Source organism: Ptychodera flava, chromosome 1, assembly GCF_041260155.1.
Source record: "Ptychodera flava strain L36383 chromosome 1, AS_Pfla_20210202, whole genome shotgun sequence".
In the NCBI taxonomy this organism is placed as follows: domain Eukaryota; kingdom Metazoa; phylum Hemichordata; class Enteropneusta; family Ptychoderidae; genus Ptychodera; species Ptychodera flava.
The window spans coordinates 43,980,619-44,005,204 of NC_091928.1; the positions used below are offsets into that span (position 1 = coordinate 43,980,619).

Sequence of the window (24,586 nt, forward strand, 5' to 3'; positions counted from 1 at the left end):
TGAGATATGTGGCTGAAATTTGTGTGAGTGCAAGCTGTTTTAAATCTTCTTAAACAATTTTTATGCCAGAAAACTTCCAGAGCGGTGAATTAAACCCCAGTTGATTTCTTTAAAATTTCTTTAAAATTGTGCTCAAAAAACCTAAGCGAGATCTAAAAAATCTGAGACACACTTTTAAAGAGTGTTGTGACAGCTTGCATTCCAGCAAGTGTGAGTCAGATATTTTGAAGTATTAAGACAAAACATAGGGAAAACCGCTTTTTGAAAGGTTATGCAAATTACCTGTCACGTGATAGTTATGTAAACAATGGTGACACCCTGGTTACCAAAATCTTCCCTTATATTTATTAGTTCAGAAAATGTATAATTTACGGGGGTTCTGAGCTTATTAACAACCAGAGAATTGTTAGATTAAAGAGGTCAATTTCTTGTCTTGGAACCTTAAGACAATGCATCCCTATGATAATATTTTGCATCAAGCACGTTTGCTTGCTGCGAACAGAATATTGTTTGAAAATCACAGTAGAGGTTTTCTGTCTTATCTCACTTCCGTATACCATACGTTTTGTTAAAAGGGCATTATTGCTTAACATACATATTTACGTTTTATTCAAATTAACGAAGAAATAGCCAGAACTGCCTTTAAGAATTATATCAGATTGGGATGGCAAATTATCAATCTAGGATTATTCTTCGTAAATCTCGGTAACAACTTTTAATCAGATTGCGCTCCATCGTCCCTAATCATCCTATGCAGGCAGTGTGTAGGTGCAAGTATTTGTGAACGTAAATTTTTACATAGGCACTTGCATTTTTCGATGCCGTATACTGTACGCCGAACTCACCAAGCAACTGTGGACTAATACAGAAAGGCTTGATATCTAACGCCAAGTTTTCAACACGCGGTGTACATTGAGTGTGTTGTGCGCGATGCTGTGTATGGGTCATATAACCCGTCACCTGGTATATGATAATGTCATGCTTCCAAAGTCATCATGGCCATTCGCAGTGCTGAGTTCAGGTGTCTTGGCAGACAGAACAGCGGGATTTTAAACTACGTGCGGCTATATACGTTCGACTGCGGCGACGTCGCCGAAAGGGTAATCCAACACTGCTGACACCAAGAATGAGAAATCATTGAACCAAATACTGGAATTCAACATGAGTGCCTTCAAAAGCATCTAGTTTGTGGTTGACGCCATTTTCAGAGGCTCAATTCAGAAACCGTGGACTATGCTGACGAAGTTTTGGCAAATGCACGTGATTTGACGTTGATTTGTTAAATTGCAACTCGGGTGACGAGGGCTACAATCGAACTCAGCCCATGGCCGTGGGTTCCTCAAGCATTGCAAACAGGGCAGGGAGCCGCAAGCAGGCGAACGTTACAGTTCGTCGATTTTTGCTCTCGAAAAAAGCGTAGCTTTGTCTGAGGTAAATGTCTAGGCCTAGGTTATCTTTGAAATTATGTATAACGTCGTGGGAGTTACGTAAAGACTGAAAGTAAATCTGGCATTTTCGCCGTGCACGAACGTAAGCGCCGGACATATGCGCTGTTTCTCTCGCTTACGCAACCGACGGCTAGAAATGGTCGACAACGTACCCACTTGCCCTTGGCGTATTGATATTATTCCACAAGTAATTCAAAAGTTTCAAACGGAATTGTAGGTAAAAGTACTTTTTATTTAGCAAAAAATTACAAAATCTTGGCTATTGTGCATGTGATAAGTATTTTAATCCCTAATTTTTCTTCATTCTGCTTGGAAAATACTCGTGTCGAAGTGGTTACACGGCCATTACCTCACTCGTATTTTTCTTCGCTGAACGAAGAAAAGTATGAGGGGAATAATATCCCATTGTCTCAAAATCGAAGTAGCGCTCGCAGTACACAAAAAGCACGTCAGTTTCAATATCTATTTTTAGACCTTAATCAGGCAATTTTTCTGAAACCTAACACAGTTCGTACTAAAAAAATAGTCATGCATATTTGTGTATTTTTAATAATAAAGAAATAGCCTAAGCTTAGAAAGTGTCTACAACAGCAGCCTCATCTATACAACTTGAAAGGCAATCCGCGCACGATCCAGCTTGATAAAATCATTTACGTGTCCATCTTTGCTCGGTCTTTGCACAGTCATATGTACATACATGTATCACGTCTATTGGGTGCATATATAGACGCAGAGCGGAAAAGACCACATGTGACTGTGGTCTTTGCCATGCTCGTCATCTGATGTATTCGGATGGCACCAGACTTCACGGATTCCACACTTTCTAGCCACAAGATGTGTAGATGTCAGTATTGTGAACGTGTACAGCAGCCAACTCACACCCACTCACATATCCCCGGGATACAGCTAAATCTTGATCTGATCGCCATGGCTTTCGGCGTACGTCGTGGCGTGTTGTGCGCTTTATGCCGTATATATCTAGGTCACCGTACTCTGTCAGCTGATGAGGTCATGCTTTCAAGGTCATAATGGCGATTCACAGTGCTGCTCTCAGATATCTGGGCCGACAGAACAGAGGCATTTTTAGCTACGTACGGCTCGGCTCAAGTGCTGCGACGTCGCCGAAAGATGAGTCTAATAATATTGACATTGAGAATGCGAAGCCATATGATCAAGTACCCGAGGTCAACTTGGCAACCTTCAAAAGCATCTTCTTTATGGTTGACGCCATTGTGAGGGGCACAATTCAGAAACCGTGGGACCAGATGACGAAGATGAGGCAGGACTTTGGCCCCATCTGGAAACAAAAGTTTGGGAAGTACGTTTTGGTGTCACTGGCAGATCCGCATCATTTTGAAACTGTACTGAGAAATGAAGGAAAGTATCCCAGGAGAGCTCCATTTGAACCCTGGATAGCACATCGACAGGAACGGAAACTGGGTCTCGGCGTCTTACTTCAGTGAGTGATCGTATTTTGCATATACCAAAAGAGATGAGGTCAATGCACACTGTCATTGGCGGGAAAGGCAATACTGTCATTTTGACCGTGGATAAAGCCAGTAACGTTGATCAGTAGAATTGTTACAATAACTCTCCCATTTGTATTAAAATTGAAGAGAACGCGCCTGATGACACTGTTTAAAAAAAGACATAAAATAATTGTGTTTGTATGTATCTTTCAGCAACGAGCGACAAATTTTACAATGATAATTTAAAATATATCTGATTTTTCACACATGATCTATTGTTGAGTATGCGTAGAACAAATGAATTCTACCTCGGGGTCGAACCATTTACCTGGTAGAATGTGTTCCGCAAAAGAGAGAATTTTTGTTTTAAGGTAGAATGCGCCTCAAGGACATGTATTCGGACTCTCCAATTTTTACAATATTCTTCTGGCCTTCCACATGTAGGGGCTCATTTTGGAGCTTATGGAGTAAATAGAGGTTTGTGAAAATTTTGAATTTTATTCCCTAAGCTATAGACATAGCATAGGGATGGCGGCCATTTTGAATTTCAAGTATCTGAAAAATTTGGGTAATTTGTTTCTCAAGTAGGCCTATCACCATTTGCAAGATAAACCTCAACTTTTAGTTTTGATTTTGAAAAAAAGCATTTGGTTGAAAGTTTCCTGGGGGAAGGTTGGAGTGAAAAGGTTCACCCTTTCATTTTCGAGGCGCTAATTACCTTAAAGCTCCATTAAGTCTATCTTTTGCATTCATCAAAACAATACCATCCTATCTTTCGGAGAGTTGTTTTGATTCCCGTTATTGGGCCATATTGTCTTTGTAAATATCACCATTTCAATCGTACAATATTATCATCCAAGCATCTTCGAATTAAGGTCGCTTCCCTCTTTGACGCCATGTCTATGCAAGACACATGTCGGAACCTCAAAATAAAGATGCACACTGAACTCGAAAGAATTTCGTGCGGGGAATATTACTACAATGAGAGGGCGCGAGTTTTCTCATCCATGCAACAACACTTTTGCAGTATGAGTATCTACGTTTAGGCTTATATGATCCGCCATACCTGGGTAACTTGTAAATACTGTTATGATAAACATAACTACAGAACTGTTAAGATTCAAACTGTTAAACTTTTGTTTTTACAGGGAAGGAGCTGACTGGCACCGCAACAGAACTGCACTCAGCAAGCGAATGATGAGACCACGTGAAGTTGCCTCCTACACCGACGCTGTCAATGACGTCATCACTGACCTGACAAATAAGGTGGTCAGAGCCAGAGATGGTCACAAAAAGGATAACATTGTACCCGACATTGAAAATATACTGTTTACCTGGTCCTTGGATTGTAAGTGTATTAACGTCCAGTCATTCTCATCGCTCCTCCTTTGCTACACAATGTGTCCATCTCGATCCCCTGCCCTGATTTTGAGATAATTCGCCCAAGCCAAGTCAGCTGTTTTTGGCTCCATAACCAGAAGCAAAGCAAGGCCGTTGAGGGCGCATCAGTTTCGGTCTTAGGTTAAATCTGCATAGCGAACCAGGGGCTGCGAGAGAAAGTCTAATTAAAGCCTGTCACCCTGACTTTAATGAAATTTGTGTATTTGATGAAAGCACTGTACTCCCAGTGTCATTGTACACGCCGACAAGCGTTCATTTACCACTTTTGTTGATGTGACGAATAAATGCTGCTACCTTTCGATTTATTCACGACCGTCTGTCGCCTTCAAACTTCCCTTGAGCCTTTGACAGGAATATTAGTCTAGTATGTCACTGTGGTAATATTTTTTAGCTTTGCTGTCAGCATAGAAGGGTCTTAAGAGGAAATTTGCATTCGCACTTATTTTGCTTTACTTGTACTCAGACGGAAATTTATATCATTCCCTTAAAGGGACAAGCACTGTGACTTTTGATCATACATTTATCATTTTTGTTGTTAGACACAAGTGCGATTTTTGGCCAAGTTCTTTTCCCCACAGAATGTTGAAACCCTGTAAGCACAATGCAATGAGTGCAATATGCGATATTCGTGACATTCAAATGAAATTCTTATCAATACTAGAATTCAGTTTTGAATGGTATAATCGGACATTGCAGACATGTACGCTGTGTCGACAGGGTGAACAAAGTGCATTTTGACATCCATTAATTTTTGCGTAAATAAGAAATTTTGTTTTTGAACAGAACAACAATGATAAAAGTACAGTGAAAGGTCAGGCTTATGGAACTTCATACTTTTGCCAATATCAGAAGTCAATAACTTGTGTATGTTAGTTAGATTATTACCCTGCCGTAAATGTCCACTCTCTGATGTCCCGCCACGGCCACCAAAATGTCATGACGAGGCGAGGCGAGGACCCACATTTCCTACTATGGATCAGAGAAGGATATAAAAAACCTGTGTACACCAAAGAAGGGTAGGGTTGAACAGCATATCAGGCCTTACTTAAAAATGGTAGATCGCAAGCAGTCTCGGAAGGTAACCTTCCATCGCATAATATAGGGCATGTTTTGCATCGTGCATCTTACAACCTTTAAATCATTGAGTACATTCGTTTCATCCAACGGTTTATTAACAGGAAATCTCTTAATCTTTATACGCAGCCGCTTGTGCTGTTATTTTGAACAAGAAATTAAACCTTCTCGACGACAAACCACATCCAGAAGCTCAAGAATTCATCCAAGCTGTACACCATATGTTCGATACAACAATATGGCTGTTCGTTGTTCCCACCCGAATTCATCAGAAGTTCAACAGCTGGATTTGGAAGAAGCACGCTAGAGCTTGGGACACCATCTACGCTACAGGTGAGTTTATATGAAATTACGAAACTTGTTGTATTCGTTTTTGCTAAACATCGGTGTCTAGTTGTCTGGTACCTATCTTAGTTTTACGTGTCAAACACCACAAAAAAACTCAGGTGGGTTTTAAAAAGTGGCCACAAGTATACATGTACCTATTCATGAATATCTATTGAAAATGACTGGTCTTAGATATATGAAAAATAGTTTCATAGACTTGAAGTTCAGAGGACGCCGAGCGCTGTTACTGGTAACTTACATTTGGGATTTCCAACAAATCAAGTTGTATTTGACGTTGTGTTGCTTGTATAAGGCATGGTGTGTTTTCTTGTATATTTGAACTGTCTATTAAAGGATTTTTCTACTCCAATTTTGTTTTACGTAGAAACGTCCAGTGTTAGACTTGATAGCAAGACCTGTCTAATGACCGGTGTTATCATTGGCCAATTAATTTCTGTCTGGACCAGCATTTATTGCCAACATTTGCAATTTACAAGACCTGTATTTGCAAGGCTAATAATTTGCTTTTCAACAACCCTTCTTGAGAAGATTAAGAACGTGTATTTGTTCTACCAAACAAAAATAATTGAAATGTTGTTACAAGGACTGACGGACAAAAAAGACAGAATGATGTCACGGTCACGGTCAAAAACAGCACAGTCATTTGCATTATGTCTCTCTTCGCAGCGAAAAAGTTGATCGACGAGAAAATGAATGACGTCACCCAGAGAATGGCCGCTGGGGAGGAAATCGACACAGAAGAGGCTGATTTCGTCACTTACATGGTTGCCCAGGGATCGCTTAAGATCGATGAAATTTACGCCAATGCTACAGAATTGCTGGCTGCAGCTGTCGATACGGTCAGGATACCTTGAGATCTTAAAGGATCTATTCAACATCATAATATTATGGCGATTAGATTCTATAAGATCTAACTAACGTTAACAGACCCACTGTGGTAATTTTTACTTCATTTAGCTATTCGACCTCTTCGACCACTGTCACTTAACCAGAAAGTATTGTAATGCGTGTACATTATTGGTATTCAAGGTCAATTACACAAGTTTTCATTAAGAGAGAAATGACTTCACCACCCAGTAACGAACCATGAAGAGTTACATCTTAATGCCAAGCATTGACTTAATATCCTATCGATAGTAAAGGTCAACCGTGTTTCATACTGCAGAAGTTGCTCTGCTTTGTCAGAGTATGATTATAATCGTGTTGGACTCTGTTAACCACAAATAACGGGGCTGTTTAGATTAACAAAACTCCACAAATTTAATCTTTGCCAAATCTCTGTTTCCAAAGAGTGGACAATATCCCCACAGCCATTCTTTAACTTACTATGCCTGTTCCTTTCTTTGCTTCAGACATCAAACACGTTCTTGTGGACACTCTATTGCGTCGCGAAGCACCCGCATGCGCAAACAGCATTGTATGAGGAAATCAAGCGAGTCGTTCCAATGGGAGAGACACCAACACACGAGCATATCAACCAGATGCCGTACTTGAAAGCAGTACTCAGAGAGACCATGAGGTAATTAGGCACCCAACAAATTATTTCGAGCAGTGATTATTTCAGTAAATATCACGTGAGCACTATTAAATTACATCTTTCACCGTGGACATTAAAAATTCTGCGATATTACTGAACTCCACGAAATTCTTGCAGATATCTTTGGTCCCAAACTGATAATCTTTTTGGCTGGTCCCCACCTCAGTGACAAGCACAAAGAGGCAGGTAATGGGAAACCTCCATATATCGAATTACGAAATCTGATTGGTTGAATCATGGGGCGCTGTCATTGGCTGTTCAATTTTACTTGGAAGTAAAGCTAAAATTATTACAGTTTCATGATGCGAACGAGCCCAGAATTTAACTACGGATTTAATAACCATACAGTTTTGAAATATTGGCAGCTACCAGATTAGATTAAAACACACGCGGCAAAAAAAAGATGCACTATGTGCGGACATGCGCAATTAACAACTTCCGGGAGACCAAAAGCAAGCACAAAAATGGCGGTTTGCCTGTATCTGCGTCTTACTTCGTGCTGTTTGTCTGGTCACGTGAGACGCAGTGATCAGCGAAAAAATCTTTCTGAAACAACTAATTTTTCTCTTTCTGTTTCAAACAACGACACAGGTTATACCCTCCGATACTTACTGTTACCCGGATCGTGGAAAAAGAAGTCACGGTTGCCGGTTACCGCATGCCAGCTGAGGTTAGTGAATCTCAGCTATTTTCCAGTAACTGAGAAATTTTCCGGGTGAGACAGAAAATAGCGGCACAGCTTAACAAAATTCGCGCATTATCGTTAAGTCTGACGCTAATGTCCTATTTTGCCAAAGGAAATGTGCGCGCTGTGCGTTCGATTTTAATTTGAATACGGATGTTAACGTTTCTTTAGAGTTTTCGTAAAGTAAGTTTGATGTAAATTTGAAGTTCATTGAAAATGCCAAGTCATGTTTAATGTGTCGTTGAAAGTTCATTTTAGCGAGTGTTATGTTGCAACTCTATCAAGCAAGCCTTCTATGCAACTTATCAGCGGTACTACGTCAACCACACAGTCGTTTTATCTTTTCGATTTAAAGAGAGGGGCATATCTTTTCAAGATATGAAACATTTTTTGACTGTATGTCATGATTCTATCATTTGGAGTATGATAAAGTGGCCATTTCTGAATGTCAAGTTCAGTATGCAGGCTTTAGGAAAAGCACGGTTCGAATAGGAATTCGGGATAAACGACCAAGGCTGACTTTCTCTTTAACTTTTATCTCCAAGACTCTCTTTGCCGGACAGACTTGGTTGATGGGGCAAGATCCAAAATCTTTTCCAGATCCAGTTGAGTTCCGACCAGAAAGATGGGTTCGAGACGAAAAAGAGCATTTCTATGGATTCAAGTCCTTGCCATTTGGCTACGGACCGCGGATGTGCATCGGTGAGTTTTTTCCTCCTAAGGAGCCTTCACTGTGTCAATGTAGGTACAATTGATATACTTTGACGCCAGTAATGAATACTGATCTTTGCGTCGATATTAAAACTGTAGCAGAGCATTATTTTTTGTTTTTAATTCTCCTGGCATTATAAAGTAGGCCACAAACTTAGTATTAATTGTGGCCTTATTAACTACATCGGTATTGGGAGTCTGTTTAACTGGAAACTCATGATTTGAAGAACAATTATGTTCTTGTATGGTTTCATTGGACGGTTTACGCAGCGCTTGTTGTGATAAGCCCAGAGTTGTAATGTACAAACATCACCAGGCTATCGATTCCTGCTCCTCCACTAGATGTTGTTGTTAATATTGAGTATTTACACTGTGCTAGCCCATCCTTTTCCCTTGAAATGTCCATCCTTTCGGCAAATTGGTTTTTTAGATATAGCATACAAATGACCTGCCACTTTACAACAAACTTTCAAACGGAAACGAAGGACAGATGGGCATGCCAGTGTCGGTGGAGCTAATGCCACGGTCAGACATTGAGGACCTCAACTTAATATGCTGTATCTTTAGGCTATTTTTTCAGAACTTTTGTTTTGTGGTTTCCCAGCACTTTCTGCATTGAATCCCTAAACTGTAATTTAATGCCAAGTATTAGCATATGAACACAACCTATATGAGTATAGTCTACATGTTATTGTTGAAAATTGTATAATTCAAGTCTAGACCTGTCTTTTCAAGATTAGAATTCATTTGTAAACAATAAACAATGATCACTACACACATACAATCTGTTTACAAAAGAAAACTCGAAATGTAGCATGACAAACGGATTAGGGTCAGACACCTTAGTTGATATACAGAATCAGAATACTGAAAAACTTGCCACAAGTTACTGCTTATGTCCCTTAACATTTAGATAACTTTTAATTTTATCAATTTTGTCTTCACTTACATACCATTTCATTTTGTACCATTTTCCCCGAAAGGTAAACGACTAGCAGAACTGGAAATACACTTAGCACTTGCAAGGGTAAGTCTCTTTATTAACTCCAGGCGAGGACTGTACATTTAGTCTCTCTCTCTCTATATGAGCATTCGGGTGAAGCCATTTCTCAAACATGTAAGAAAAAAGTTTAAAATAATTTCCGGGGCTAATTCATCATGATTTAGCCTACGTGTTTTTTCGCTATAAGATCCAATACGGCCGTCTTGTAACCATTTTTATCATTCATATGACTTTTAGACATGGTCTCTGAACATCATACTTGTGGATGCGCGCATCATCGTTTCGCTATAAGATGCTACATGGAATGCAGGAGATAATATTTAGTGAACACTTTCAATGCTAAATTTTCTCAAATAATTTGCATTTTGTACACAAATTACTGTTAAATCAAATTAACGTAGTGTGACTTTTAAGGGAATATCGAACCCCTAGTAATGTTTTCTCAATTTTTTTTTTTTTTTGTAGAGATAAATTAGACTGCAGACAACTGCTTACTATTGTCTATAAACCAAAAATGGAATCTACCATTAATGAATATAGACATTTGAAAGTATATTGAACAAATTAGAAATAAAAACGAAGGATAATCCAGTATTTTACTTCATTGACAGCTATAGGCTGAAATCTTCCGCCTTTGTACTATTGACCTTAAAGCCAAGGTGAAACTAAGTTGTGGCTGTGTAGTATACCTTATTTTCTTCTTTCTGCAGAAAATTTTAGAATTTCAGTACACATCTAATTTTCGGGTTTGATATTTTCCTGTCTCACGCTTTTCATCGTTGCAGTTGTGTCAGAAGTTTATTCTGGAACCGACAACTGACGTAGAGGCCAAGATGACAACCATCGTTATGCCAGACAGGCCCCTCAACTTGAAGTTTATTGACAGAACACCATAGAGCATGCGTGATCGACTTGGCCATCCCTGATTCGCCAATCACTACAACCAAAGTGACTTTGAGAAAAGTCTTTCTGGCGCCCGGCAAATAGGTTTCTTTCGTAAAGAGAGACAGGATGAGCTTCACCACTTTTCAGCATTAAAAATTTATGCCAAAGTGGTGAACATTTCATTAATAATATTATTCATGTGATTGCTATTATTATATATCTTCCTGTACTCTCAATCAAAATATCTAATGTCTGCCCATCGTCAACGGTTCAACAGTACCGGATCTAAGACTTTACAAAGTCTAGGTGTGATTACCACAACCTCTTCACTTTGTAATGTACTGTATTATCATCAACCTTGCAAGAATTGTCAGCAGCACATGCCATATGTCTGCTGATTAATTTCCGGTTGACCATTTGTCACTTAATTACACCACGATCTCTTTCTGCAATAAGCAATTGCTGTGTTCGCAAGATGTGTAGACTTAATGTGTCTTAACGGCAAGAATTTTACCTTCGTAAGTCTGTGGGTTAAGTATAAAACTTGTGATAAAGTGGCTAATGTCATCAGTCTCTGCATACCGACATAGCAGCTGAGTTTATGCAAATATAAATTATACATTTGTATATTAACCAAACTATGGTGCTGCAGGAGAAGTTAGAATAAAAGTTCAAAATAAATTATGACCATAAGGGATACAACATGGTATTATCAAATATCAAGAAAGCATTCTTTTGGCTTGATCTCCGTCACAAACATGTAAACTTTCTAGATTCGAGCATTTGTTCCATAGTTTGGTAGCTGTAGATTTCAAGTTATATTGACTAACAGCTGGTAGGTCCACTCCAGAGATGTGGAAATGATTTGCATATCAGACAGACTTCAAGCAAGAGTGGTGCTGACTGTCCTTCACTTCCGCTAAGGACATTATAATCGTAATCTCATTTGTGGTCTATACAGCTAAAATTAAATTTAATCATTTTCAGTATTACCCCTAATATCCACTGACAAGTTGTCACATTTTATCTCTTATTTCTCACACAATTCATAAAATTTTACGGCAAACATATTTATTAAATTCCAGCCCAAGTAAGCACCGCAGTTCCTGGACGGAAGACTATATCGAACGATGTTTTAACTTATCTAGATAATATATATATACTCAAATACGTTTACATAATATATTAAACCTCGTATGTAATTTTGCATTGTCGTCATGGTTATATTTTCTTCTCGCTCTACAAAAATGCCAGCTTTGCAGTTATGTATTTCTTGTATAAACAGCCCTGAGAACATGTAAGTCTTCGTAAACTGTAATCAGAGCTTTCGAATTGCACATTTGGACTTAAACACTCAAAGGCACATCTAGTATTGTCTTGGTACATGACACAAACGAATTTATGGTAAATGTTTCTAAAAAGCCGGAATTCTGTTTGTTTTTTGACACTCGCCCTTTCTCGTCTTACACAGGAACATTTAAGACTCTAATCTGTAATAATGTTGAATGGAAATGTTTGTTTTTTCGTTCTGCTATGTACTATGGCGTAAAATTGCAATAATTGTCTCAAGGTTACATTTAAATAAATATTTGTCTCTTAAGTTCACCTTTACCATTTATGTGACGGTAAAAATGTATATAATTTTAAAGCTTATAAAGCGAAGATTTAGGTTGCGATATTAACCTCAACAAAAGATAAAAGTACCTGTCAGGATGAAAAAACCTGACAAGTGTATTCAGTCACCTCGAGCATTTAGCTCTGTGTAGCAACTACAAGACTTGATTTTTCTACAAAATTATTAATACTAATATGAGTTTTCCCAGTGTGTAGGATATTTAAATTCCTTTTATATTCATTGATTGTTCACACACATGGATGAAATAATATCGTAGCGATGTCTGTCTGTGTGTGAGTCTACCTGTCTATTTGTCTGTCTGTTTACACCATAACTCAAGAAAACCTGAACGGATTCAAGTCAAATTTGATAGATAGGTACCACATGCTTATGGCAAGAACTACACATACTTAGATTTTTGTAGGTGTAGCTTGCATATTAACTAAGTTACGAAACATAATTTTTGCACATAACGGTTTCCTATGGAGACAGTAATCACAGTGGCGATCGACGTATATCAAGAAATACCGAACAAAATTTCTTGAAACTTTTCACAGATGACAATATCAGAACATATGATACTGTGAGTGTCATGGAAATTATCTGCTCATTTGCCAATTTAATGAACTTTTGAAATTAGTGATATAACTCCACAATTCCTAGGTATGATACTTGCTACAAAATTGATCTGATCACCGGCCCTGTGGGTGGAGGGACGGTTATCTGATGGATATCTAATTTTACAGAGAAGCATTGGGCAGTGTCAAGTTAATGAATAGTTCATTTGCATATTTTATGAAGTTTTGTAATTAGTCATGTAACTCCGAAATAAATGCACCAAATTTGATGAATCTGCTGCAGATACTGATCCGACAGATATCTGACTGTGTTGTGAAGCATTTAGTAGTGTGAAGTTAATTAAGGGTTCATTTGCATATTTAATGAACTTTGTAATTAGTGATATAACTCCGAAATTACAGCATTAAATTGACAGCATTAAATTTCATGAAACGTGCTAGAGATGTGGTCTATTAGATCTCTAATTGACCCAGATATCTGATTGTTCTGTGAAGCGTACTGCTATGATATGAAACTTTTGTAAACCACGTGAGCACATTCAGTTCACATCTGGGTTTGTAATGTGCTGTAAATCTCGCAATAAACGATACTTGCTACTAGGATGAATGCGTAAAAGTGTTTCTCTTGGTTCACTACGTTAGGACCGAAGATATTTCTTATTTGTTTTTGTGTCCTCACGCGTGTTCGTTTTTTTCTGTTTTTTGTTGTTTTTTTGGGGGGGAGGCTCCACAAAAAGCCATGTACTGAAAAGGCTTTAGCTTTAAGCTTTCTGCCTACAAATCCGTGTTTATGGATTTTGGAAAACGCCGGCATTCTTGCAGCATGTCACATGGTAGTGTAAATGATTGAGGTGAAAAAGAAGTGTGCACTGTGATTCTTGAATGTTAACTCAAATTACATGGAAACAACCGTGTAAAACATGAATTGAAATTTGCCTAATATATTTTCTACCTAATTATCATTATTACACAAAAAACTTCAGGGATTAAAACATTCATTTTATGGAATACTTTAACCTTCCAGTTTTGTCAATTTTGAGCAGCATCTAAGTCATGTCTCGTACGTTTGAAAAACAAATTTTTGGTAAGTCACTGTGCTCAGTTTTTCACTATGACAAATTGGCAAATTGTAACCAGGAATTCACAATTTGCATACTCTTTCATGATCGTCATTTTTGTGCTCTTCAGCAGGTGCCCTTGACCTGGCCAGAGTTGGATTATCTCAACTAGGCTTTGACTGATATATCCAAACAATCCAGTGATGCGTTTAAAAATGAATCAGTTTAAGAACTTGCCTTACAGGAATGTGGCTCTATAAACTGCTAGATAACAGTTAGTGTTAAACACGTGCTAGTAGAACTACCTAATATATGTTTACTTGCGTGTATCCCTAATAAGTATGCGACTATATGATGATTTGGGAGGGGACTTGAACAATTTTGGTCATATAGAAGGGGGAGAATTGAAAATTTTTAGGGTACTGAGGGGGATCTGAAAAAAAGATTTCAATCGCGATTCCAAATGGTTCAACCCAAGCAACAAACAGTTAACTGTTACGCAAGTAGGCCGTGTGCCGTGTACCGCTAACCCAAGCGACCGTGGTGCCATGGAGGTAATAGTACTACCTCCATGGTGGTACCAATGGCACTTTTTATAAGGTGGCAGCCCTCAATCCCTGGTTCTCGCATTGGCGCGAGTTGACATTGACCGTTTATGCAATTTGAATCATTTTGCTCTCTTTTGAGAGGTGTGATCAGTTCTAGATTTATTCAGAGATAAGCTGACACATAACCGTGACAAAACCCGCCCCTCTAAAACTTAAGCCCTAAAACTTTGCTGCCTCCAACTTGAAGTTCAAGTGTTTGCACTTCTATGTTGACAGTGTTACTGTGTTTGTTTGCGAGGTCGGTCATTATATAATCACGGGTCACAAGGGTCAAAGAAGTAATTGATAGAAGGCGACGGGTTATAATGGCATTCATCCGAGCGTCAACGGTGCGCTACCTCAACCGACCGAAATGCGTCACCATCGGGAACATACGGCTCCGCTCCACCGCCAACCTCGTTAAGGAAGCCGACGGTATCGACAGCAAAGATGTGAAATCTTTGGACGAAATGCCAGGACCCAGTATGCTTCACCTCATGAAAGCTGCACTCACCGGACAAATTCAGAAACCTTGGAAGCCGCTTCACCAGTTCAAGCGAGATTACGGACCGATATGGAAGCAAATGCTTGGGTCGAATGTTGTGGTCAACTTAACAGAGCCAAAAGATTTCGAATTCGTGTTGAGAAATGAGGGAAAATATCCGAGAAGGGTACAGGTCGATCCATGGTTAATTCACAGGCGGGAGCGAAACCTCGGTCTTGGTGTTCTACTTCAGTAAGTACTCAGTCAAAACGTGAATATCCTTTGCGGTAAAAATATTGCGTTTCGGTATGCCATTCCCTCAGGAAATACGGTGAGACGGTCGAAAACAGTTTTTGTGTGTGTGGATGTGACCAATAAAATAGAAATAAATGTAGCAGAATCATGAGTAACTTTCGAAAATGCGCAAAAGGTTAAAGGCACTGTTCGCGATCCCTGGGATTGCCTTTGTTCTAGTCTGTAAGAGGATTATGGAGGTGTGTAGCCTTCTGTTTTCCATTGAAATTGTAATCTGATAGGTAAATTTCTGATGAGACAATCTGGTGCCAACACATGCGCAAAACGTTAAGGATCAGAGGCTTATTGTAATAGGGTAGTCGGATCACTCACCCTGTTTTTGGAGGGTCTATGGATCACCGAATATCTGGAATATACACACGACTTGAACATTTCAAGACTGCATGGACAACCGTGCAGGAATTGTATGGATGATTGAGTAGGTAGATCATTCAATTGTGTCATTCTGAGATTTACGCATTACACAATGCTTTTCGGTATTCAGAAGAGAAAATGTGTTATAAAGAGTGACCATTTCAAATTAACGATGTGCTAAGGGAGCCTTTTGTAATTACAGGGGTGGGCCTGGGGAATTCCGTGCGCACCTGTACTGTAAAATGTGAAACCCCCCCCTAACCTCTTCTCTAAAATTTGACCCCCCTCCCTTGTCTAACATTCTAAAACTTGACCCCCCTCTAATCACTCCAGTATTCTCGCCAGCACAGTCCCTCAACACGAGGGACTGTGTCCCCAGGAATGACTGAACCAGTATCAGCTAATCTACATAACAATTGGTTTAACAGTGATTTGAGCTAGGGACAGAAATTATAGGGGATGGCGTTTTGGGCGGGAGGGTCGCAATTTATCATGCAAGCATTTTTGAAGGATTTAAAAATTTGTGAGAAGGTCATCATATTATGCTCAACTAAAAGGAGGCAATATGTGGCTGATATAGTGCTTCACCCAAAAATATCAAATCGTAATACGTGGGAGTCTATCAGGCAATCTATTGGCAATTTTCCCCACACAACAAGCTATATCTGTACATTTATATATGTTTGATAATATATGTAAATGTACTTTGCTTGAAGTGGGAAGTAAAACGTGTATGCAGTGTGTGCAAGAAATTGTCACTGTATATGGTAGTCTGTGAGGAAACTAGGAATAATCTTTTTCCAAAACAAAACTAGGTAAATCTGCGTAATTATGTACTCTTGAAAATTGATATCAATGTACTTGATTAGACGTGTGGTTACAAGTGCATGCGTGTGCAAGAAATTGGATTTGGAATGTTAGCGAAATGTTGATTCACTATATATTGTAGTCTATGAGGAAACTAGGAATATTTTTTTAAATACAAAGCTAGGTGAATCTGTGTATTTATATAGGCCTACTCTTGGTTATTGATATTAATGTATATTGGACTCTGGTGATTCATGTGGATGCGTGTACAAGAAATTGGATTTTGGAATTTCACCTAAATGTTGATTCACTATACATGGCAGTCTATTAGGAAACTGTGAATATTTTTTTTCAATACAAAACTAGGTAAATCTGTGCATTAATGTACTCTTGATAATCGATATTAATGTACTTGATTAGACTAGGCTGGTCACAAATGATGCATGTGCAAGAAATTGGATTTTGGAATTTCAACGAAATGTTGATTCACTATACATGGTAGTCTATGAGAAAGCTATAAACGATATTTTCCAGTATAAAACATAAAACTAACAATATGCATTTATGGACGTTTGCTAATTGATATACACTTTGCTACTGTTTTGTATCTTGTCTTTCACCAGTTATAACTCTTCAAGGTGTGTAAGGTTAAATACGACGAATTCGGACGCGCAGACGTTTTAGAACGTTTCTGCGCCGATTTAACTCCGGCTTGCCGTAAATAGGTCATGTTGTAGCGCACATATTTACATCAGCTGTCATTGTTGAAATTGCGCTTTTACCCAGTGTTTTAACCTTATCTCTCATAGCAATAAATGTGACCGACGACCTTGTAATATTTTGACTTCTACGAAGCTGATTTTTATTAACTATGAGCGAAAAATTTATATTACTCTCCCTTTTTACGTGGCGCAGGTTACACATTCACCTGGAGATATTTCAAAAAGTAGCGTCACGGTGGTGACACTACTTTATTAATAGGGCAAACTGATCAGTACGATGTCAAGATTTGATTAGCCAAATTTGGTCAAAATGACATCATACAGAGCGATAGGAAGAAAGTTCGAAAATTATGTAGTGATAAAATTTTGATATCGTCATTTTGTAGTCGATACTAATGTTAAAATTTCAATATCATAAAAGCTGTAATTTCAATAGATATGCATCTGACGTCATGGTATTTATTAAAATTATCTAATTTGCTTAGTGTTTTATAATTGATTCCTTTAGTTAAAGTGAATTATCTCATTTTTCTTTATTTCTAAAGACGTGACTTTAACGTCCGTTTCCATGGAAACCAGTTTGGTGACCCCATTGTTATTTCATTTTTGCACTCGCACAATTCTTATTCTATTTTTGCACTCACAAAAATGATAATACATTTTAATTTTGACGTAATTCGTCGTACCTGCCGTCATTTTGCTGTAATTCATTGTTACCACTGCATTAAAAAAGTCCCCTTTTTGTTGTTGATATATAGGGTGTTGGATCTTGTGAACAAAAGAAAAACTTGAACCCGGAAGTACAGTTTAAAATCCATGCGGAAGTGTAATTTTGTGAGAGACCCAGATGAGAATCAAACTTGTAGTTTTGCTTAGCCTTAGGAAGACTTTAACCGTCTTCGCTTGTAAAACGTTTTTCCTATGTATTTTTATCAGTGAAGAATCGGACTGGCAGCGCAACAGAGCTGCACTAAGCAAACGGATGATGAGACCACGTGAGGTTGCCACATACAGTGACACTGTCAATGACGTCATCACGGACCTGGTCAACTCACTCGTAAGGGACAGAAATAACTATGGCAAAGACAACATTGTGCCTGATATAGAAAATGCTGTCTTCAAATGGTCACTTGATTGTAAGTACATTTCTGAAGTAAAAATTCATATCGCTTTCGCCAAGATCAATAATGCATGTGAACCAAGGGGAAAGAGCAACAAGCTACTTTCATGATCCCCGAATGACCTCCACCATCTTAATTGTCATGGTTGGATCAGTCTGATGGCGGACAGCTAACTTAATGTACAGATATCGTACCATGGATGGACAAACGTTCGGCAACAAAAGTTACATACGATAGGCTGTTACAAACTGCTTGTATTATTATCCAGCATCTTGCATAAGGTCGTGTAACAGAACATATTTACTTTTAAATGTTGAAAAAATGTCGAAAATAAAAGTTACGTTGGGGCGGAAACTCTCAGGCTTGTGCTTCTTCTGTAAAGTATTGTTTGTAAATGTACAAGTTTGTTCTCTATCCATATTTTACAGCGGCCTGTTCCGTTATTTTGAACAAGAAATTGAATCTCCTTGACGACAAACCACACCCAGAGGCTCAAGAGTTCATCCAGGCTGTACATGATATGTTTGAATCCTTGTTGTGGTTGTTCGTAATCCCGGTTCATCTTCACAAAAGGTTCAACAGTAAACCTTGGAGGAAACAACTCAAATCATGGGATACCATCTATGCATTAGGTAATGTAGATTTGTCTCAAAATCAATCATAGTCTTGTCAAATCAACCGGATTTATCAAGATTAAAACCCTTTTCTACTTTAGGTTACGTAGTTCAAATTGTACCAATCTTTAATTTTAAAGTTTTGTTCCGAAAAGCAGAATCAGACATAATGTGAATATTCAATTGAATTTGTATCATTGATGTCAGAATTCTTTTTACTTAAACAGATTGACGAATCTCCTCGGGTTTGACGTCACACACAATATACATTTATGGAAACTTTGAGGGCAGCATCCATCTGTAGCTGTAAATTATTCATTTATTGATAATCACCATATTATTACGCGAATCTTTTTTTGAATATTCAGATGGTGCATCTAGACTTCATGATTCTGTTGTATAAGCATCAGTTTGAAGCAGACAAAAATGAACAAATAAACAGGCAGAGTCTGCTATACATTTTTCTAAACTTCTTCAAGATTTTTTGAATTCTTAGTTTTTGAGCAAGTCTCAGAATATGCATGGATATCATATGAACACTTACTGTCTAATAAAATTTAATTATAACAGCTAAAACATTAATTGACGAGAAAAGTGAATGACGTCACTAAAAGGCTGGCCTCTGGAGAAGACATCGATGTGGAAGGAACTGATTTCATTACGTACTTGTTCATCAAGGGAACGCTTGAGATCGATGAAATTTACGCCAATGCAACGGAGTTACTCGCTGCAGCGGTCGATACGGTATTCCATAATTCGCCATTTACTTTCATATTATACCACTTAAAAATATTAGTATGATAATGTTCAATGTTCTTCTGATATATATATATATATATATATATTATATATATATATATATATATATATATATATATATCATCATCATCATCATTATAATCTATAATTAGCTTATCAAATGTGGATAAAGAGGCGAGGAATAGTCCTACGGTGTCGTGATGCCACTAAAATGGAAGTTGGGCGCGTAAATCGCACTGGCTGTGTGGACACCCCTTGTTTTGAAAATCGCTTGCTGCCACGTACATGTTGGTTATGTGTAGTATGCACAACTGAATGAAATATGTTCAAGGTCTTAGTGTAGTTTTGGCGGACTCGAAATTCTCGCGTAATTTCACAGGTGTTTTACTCCCTCAATTACGTATGGCTTTTACAAGTTTAGAGTCTGCGGGTAAAGTAAGTATAGCCTAGTGACCGAAACCACTCGATTTTTCCACTTTGCGTTAAAGGGATATAATCGTCGGACTGCGCCTGTGCGAGTTTCTTGTTTACAAACAATGTATTTCATGCACGATATCAAGATGCACCTCATCATCATAGCTGCAACGTTTAAATTATACGATGATAGATTATGACAGACATGTTTTAACTTTCATAAATCACCATTGTGCCTTAGAAACATTGTTGCCATGGGTCGTATGGGTCCCATACGACCTTTGAGCGCAGTTCCGACGACTTATATCCCTTTAATAGTGCAGCATACGGTCTGCATGGTTCGAAGTCTACTTTGCTATGTACCTTCATTGTTGAGATTTTCATTTCTGCACCGGATCTATTGGTCTCAGCTGAGTCAGATTGTTGACAAGTATATAACTCTGAAGTAATTACATACACTGTTTGTGCATTGCAGACTTCAAATACATTCCTGTGGGTCCTGTACTGTTTAGCAAAGCATCCACACGTACAGGAATCTTTATACGAGGAAATCAAGCGAGTCGTTCCAACGGGAGTAACTCCAACACACGAACATGTCAACAAGATGCCGTACTTGAAAGCAGTGCTCAGAGAGACCATGAGGTGAAAGTTGACCCATTTCATAGCTTGATACGATCATCCCCGATTTCCGGTAAACAAATCCGCAATCACCAATGGTGACTTGGCCAGAACCATAGCGGTGAACACGTTAAGTAGTGTAAAGGTGTTTAGTTTAGTCTGTATACAGTGTTGTGTAACAAAAATGGAACATCTCCACAAGGATTTTAATTTCTGTTAATAATACTTACCTTTCAAATTAACTACTCCTACCCTCTTCCCCAAGCTTGACATTCTGTTGTGTTTTTGTGATGGGCTGTTGAAACGGGCTTAGTATTGTTTGGGCAAGCCGGGAACATTGAATTCATTGTCAGAGATTGTCTACAAACGCCAGTAGCTGAGTACTTAGGAAGTGGTCTCTGGCTAAAGAAACTCTCCACGCTTCTGAGGGGTTCAGTTTCCCCGGCTATAACAGAAAGAAAAAGCCAACAACTGAGTACTTAGGAAAGTAACTGAGTACTTAGGAAAGCCTCCCTAGCTAAAGAATCTTTCCACACTCCTGAGGGGTCCTGTTCACCCTATATACGTAAATTGAATACAAAGACACACACAACCGACCAAAATTTGATTTATAGCAGTTTTTAAAAGCAAAAATATTGATAGGTTACAGTAATTTTAAAATGCCATGAGGGTACCTAAAATCGAAGGAAACTGGAATAAATGAGCATATTACTTTCTGTGTCACGGTTTGACCAAAGTATAAGCCAGGATTATCCAAGCATCTTTTGTCCCACACACTGTGCTGTTGTATGGCCTCTTCAGAGCATCACAGTGACTTGGTGACAGGGTGACCCGTGAAGTCTCAACTTGCCGAGGAAATCATCACTGTAACAGAGGCCGGGAACAGAGGAGCAGTCAAATTGCCATGCTCTTTCACCATCTTAAACTTTCAGCATACAGGAGGCACCTTGAGGCAGTGGTAAGGGTACCGGACTCACTATCGGAGGATGGTGAGTTCGAGACCCGGTAGGTCCAGAGTAACGGACTCCCTGTCAGAGGATGATGAGTTAGAGATTCCAGCATCGGTGTTGTACCCCTGAGCAAAGCACTTCATTCCTCATTGCTCCATCAGGTAGAGGGTTATAACTACCTCATCCTGCAGTTGGGTTCGCCTGTTGGATAAGCTTTGTTCTTACATCTTCAAAGTAATTCGAGCACAACATTAACAATTAAAGTATTTTTGTGCCTTCCTTCCAGAATTTATCCTCCTGTTACCCAGCTCTCGCGCATTCTGGACAGGGATGTTGTTATCAGAGGTTATAGAATTCCCGCAAAAGTGAGTATGTCAAATGGCATTTTGTGATATTTCAATGGCTCTTCATTTCCTCTTGCCAGGAAAAATATCAAACACAACATATTTTACTTCTCTTTTCTACCTATGAGAATTTCAATAGTTTTAAATTTTGTGTGCTTCTCATTATTGTTGTTCCATTTGTAAGATGTATTTTTTGGTTCTACTTCTAAAATCTTTTCAAAAACCTATATATTGTTCCAGCTTGTCAACACAGCTCGTATTACAGCTCACCGCCTCCCAATGAAATGTAGGCAGACGAAAGTCATCAGGATACAGAAACAGAGTATAGGCTCCAAGATAGCACTATTTATTTCTTATGTAACTTATACTTCCGGACGTTGTCCCTTCTTCGCCTGTATTCGTAAACATACTTCTTATGTGCTATTGTCTATATGAATACAACTAAAATACAATGCAATCATATCATCCCCCTTAAACGTTGATATCATGTTGATATATAATACATGGACGGCCCTATTTGTCAACAAGTGAATGTCAGTCATGCTTCTGAGTAGTAAACTGGTATATTTTTCAGAAAGAAGTGTATTCGTAGGGCAGATACTCGTAATTAATTTTCCTGAAGGAGTAGAAGAAAAAGAAAGAAATTTTGTTTTCTAAAAAGATAGCTTTAAAAAATCGCTGCTCCTGTCACCTTAATTACAGTATAACGTGAATGCTGTCATAAGTTTTTATGTCTGGAGCGATTCGTACAGAAGTGCGTCATCTGGCAGTGCATTATCAATCAACATATAGATTTGTTCAACTCGCCTGTGAATTCGTTAAGTAAGCTGACATATTACGAGAAATGACACGGCTGCCTTTGTGTAATACTCTCAGACTATCATAGGAGGGCACGTTTGGTTAATGGGCCAGGATCAGGAAAACTTCCCAGATCCACTGGAATTCCGCCCTGAGAGATGGATTCGCGAGGAAAATGAACAGTTCTACGGGTTTAAATCGCTACCATTTGGATTTGGACCTAGGATGTGCATTGGTGAGCTTGTTACTTGTCCCTTTCTCTCTGTGTATATATGCATGTATATAATGGTGAGGAAACACAGTCACACACATAGTGTTTACATGCACACATACGCTTTTCACACCAAAATGGGGGGAGAGAGAGAGAGAGAGAGAGAGAGAGAGAGAGAGAGAGAGTTGCTATTCTGATGCAGTGTATTTTCACTGCAGTTCCAATTTTGTTCAGTTTTTGTATTTAACCATGGTATTCCATCAATGTGACAAAAAGTCCAAGATTACTTTACAAATGTGTCACCAAGTCAACCATAATCTTCTCTATTTTACCAGGTAAACGGCTAGCTGAACTAGAGATCCATCTAGCTACAATAAGGGTAAGTTTGAATTTTAACATCACATATATTTGGATAATACAGTGAAAACAGTTGAAATATCATTTGGTAAAGAACACTCTCATGCCCCTAAATTTCAATAATATTATTGCATTTTACAGTTTTGTGACCAGTTTACTTTGGAACCGACCTGTGATGTGGAAGCCAAGCTGACAACTATAGCTGTGCCGGATAGACCGCTCAAGCTTCGGTTCATTAATAGAAACACTTAAAAGCAGTGATTTGCAGACAGCCTTCGCCAAATCCTAGAATGGCAATGATGAACCTAAATGTGTTTTCTACAGAGACCTTTAGACATATAGGCACCAATGAGATAACAAAAGTCACACATTTACAGACAGGTACATTACGAAACATTACGGCTAATGGCGCGTTAATGATGTCTTTCATAACAAACACTTGTTTGACTCAAAGATTCAGAATATGAAATATGAATATGAAATATGAATATGAAACAGGTTACTCTCAGTACGCGGAACGTCTGTCTCCGTTTGAACATTTTCAGGGGGATTTGCTTCTGATAGAGGGTGACCGCAAGAAATTATAAAAATTTAGTTACGCAAATTCATGTTTTGCAATGTACTAGTAAATTAATGTGATTGTGTGGATCAAATATCAAATTAAAGACAGCCTACACAGCCTACATTTTCCCTCTTAGTGAATGTTTTTTACATTTGAAGTCAACAAAAATTGTTTACACTATATTCATATAAGTTCAAAAACAGTGTATAAGCTCTCATGTTGTATATGTATATACATATTAAAGAGAGCTTATATGGTAAGTCGGCGGCGTCTGTTTGTGTGTGTGTGTGTGTGTGTGTGTATGGATGGATGGATGGATGGGTGGACGTATGTATGGCGTCCACATCAAAAATTCCATAAGCGTAAGACCTACCATCTTAGTATTAAGGGTACAGATTCACCCAAGGGTGGAGATACGAATTCTTTGAAATGAATATGTTACTGTCAAAAATGCGAATGACGTAAAAATGAAAAATCCTGCAAATTGCTAAAACTGTATCCACAGGCAAGATAGGATCGAAATTTGGCCTTCAGGTTGCCTCAGTTAATTTTCGTATTCAGCAATTAATTGCAACACACTGCACCAGAGAAGATGAAAGCTATGTCATTCTTTCTTTCATAAAATTCGTATTGATCGACCTTGATCGACCATGTTTCCACCAGAACGACTCAAAACGATATGCTACTCCTGGGCGTCGTAAACAAAGGTTTAAGAATAGTTTCATCCCCTACGCTCTTTACAATTATCAAAAAACTT

General features: G+C 38.5%; 2 protein-coding genes across 2 annotated transcripts; both read left to right on the top strand.

Annotated features, from left to right (window-relative positions):
• Positions 1-2,277: 2,277 nt before the first annotated feature.
• Positions 2,278-13,357, top strand: LOC139138450 (1,25-dihydroxyvitamin D(3) 24-hydroxylase, mitochondrial-like). The gene is made up of 9 exons (XM_070706841.1): positions 2,278-2,907; positions 4,066-4,265; positions 5,522-5,725; positions 6,407-6,579; positions 7,093-7,259; positions 7,869-7,947; positions 8,508-8,664; positions 9,657-9,700; positions 10,462-13,357. Exons 1-9 carry the CDS (start codon positions 2,477-2,479, stop codon positions 10,570-10,572), a joined length of 1,566 nt encoding a protein of 521 aa, XP_070562942.1. The 5' UTR covers positions 2,278-2,476; the 3' UTR covers positions 10,573-13,357.
• A 1,327-nt stretch (positions 13,358-14,684) lies between these two features.
• LOC139145078 (1,25-dihydroxyvitamin D(3) 24-hydroxylase, mitochondrial-like) lies at positions 14,685-23,950 on the top strand. Its single transcript, XM_070716026.1, has 9 exons — positions 14,685-15,135; positions 18,018-18,217; positions 18,631-18,834; positions 19,397-19,560; positions 20,465-20,631; positions 21,844-21,922; positions 22,778-22,934; positions 23,246-23,289; positions 23,409-23,950. Exons 1-9 carry the CDS (start codon positions 14,726-14,728, stop codon positions 23,517-23,519), a joined length of 1,536 nt encoding a protein of 511 aa, XP_070572127.1. The 5' UTR covers positions 14,685-14,725; the 3' UTR covers positions 23,520-23,950.
• Positions 23,951-24,586: the final 636 nt, after the last annotated feature.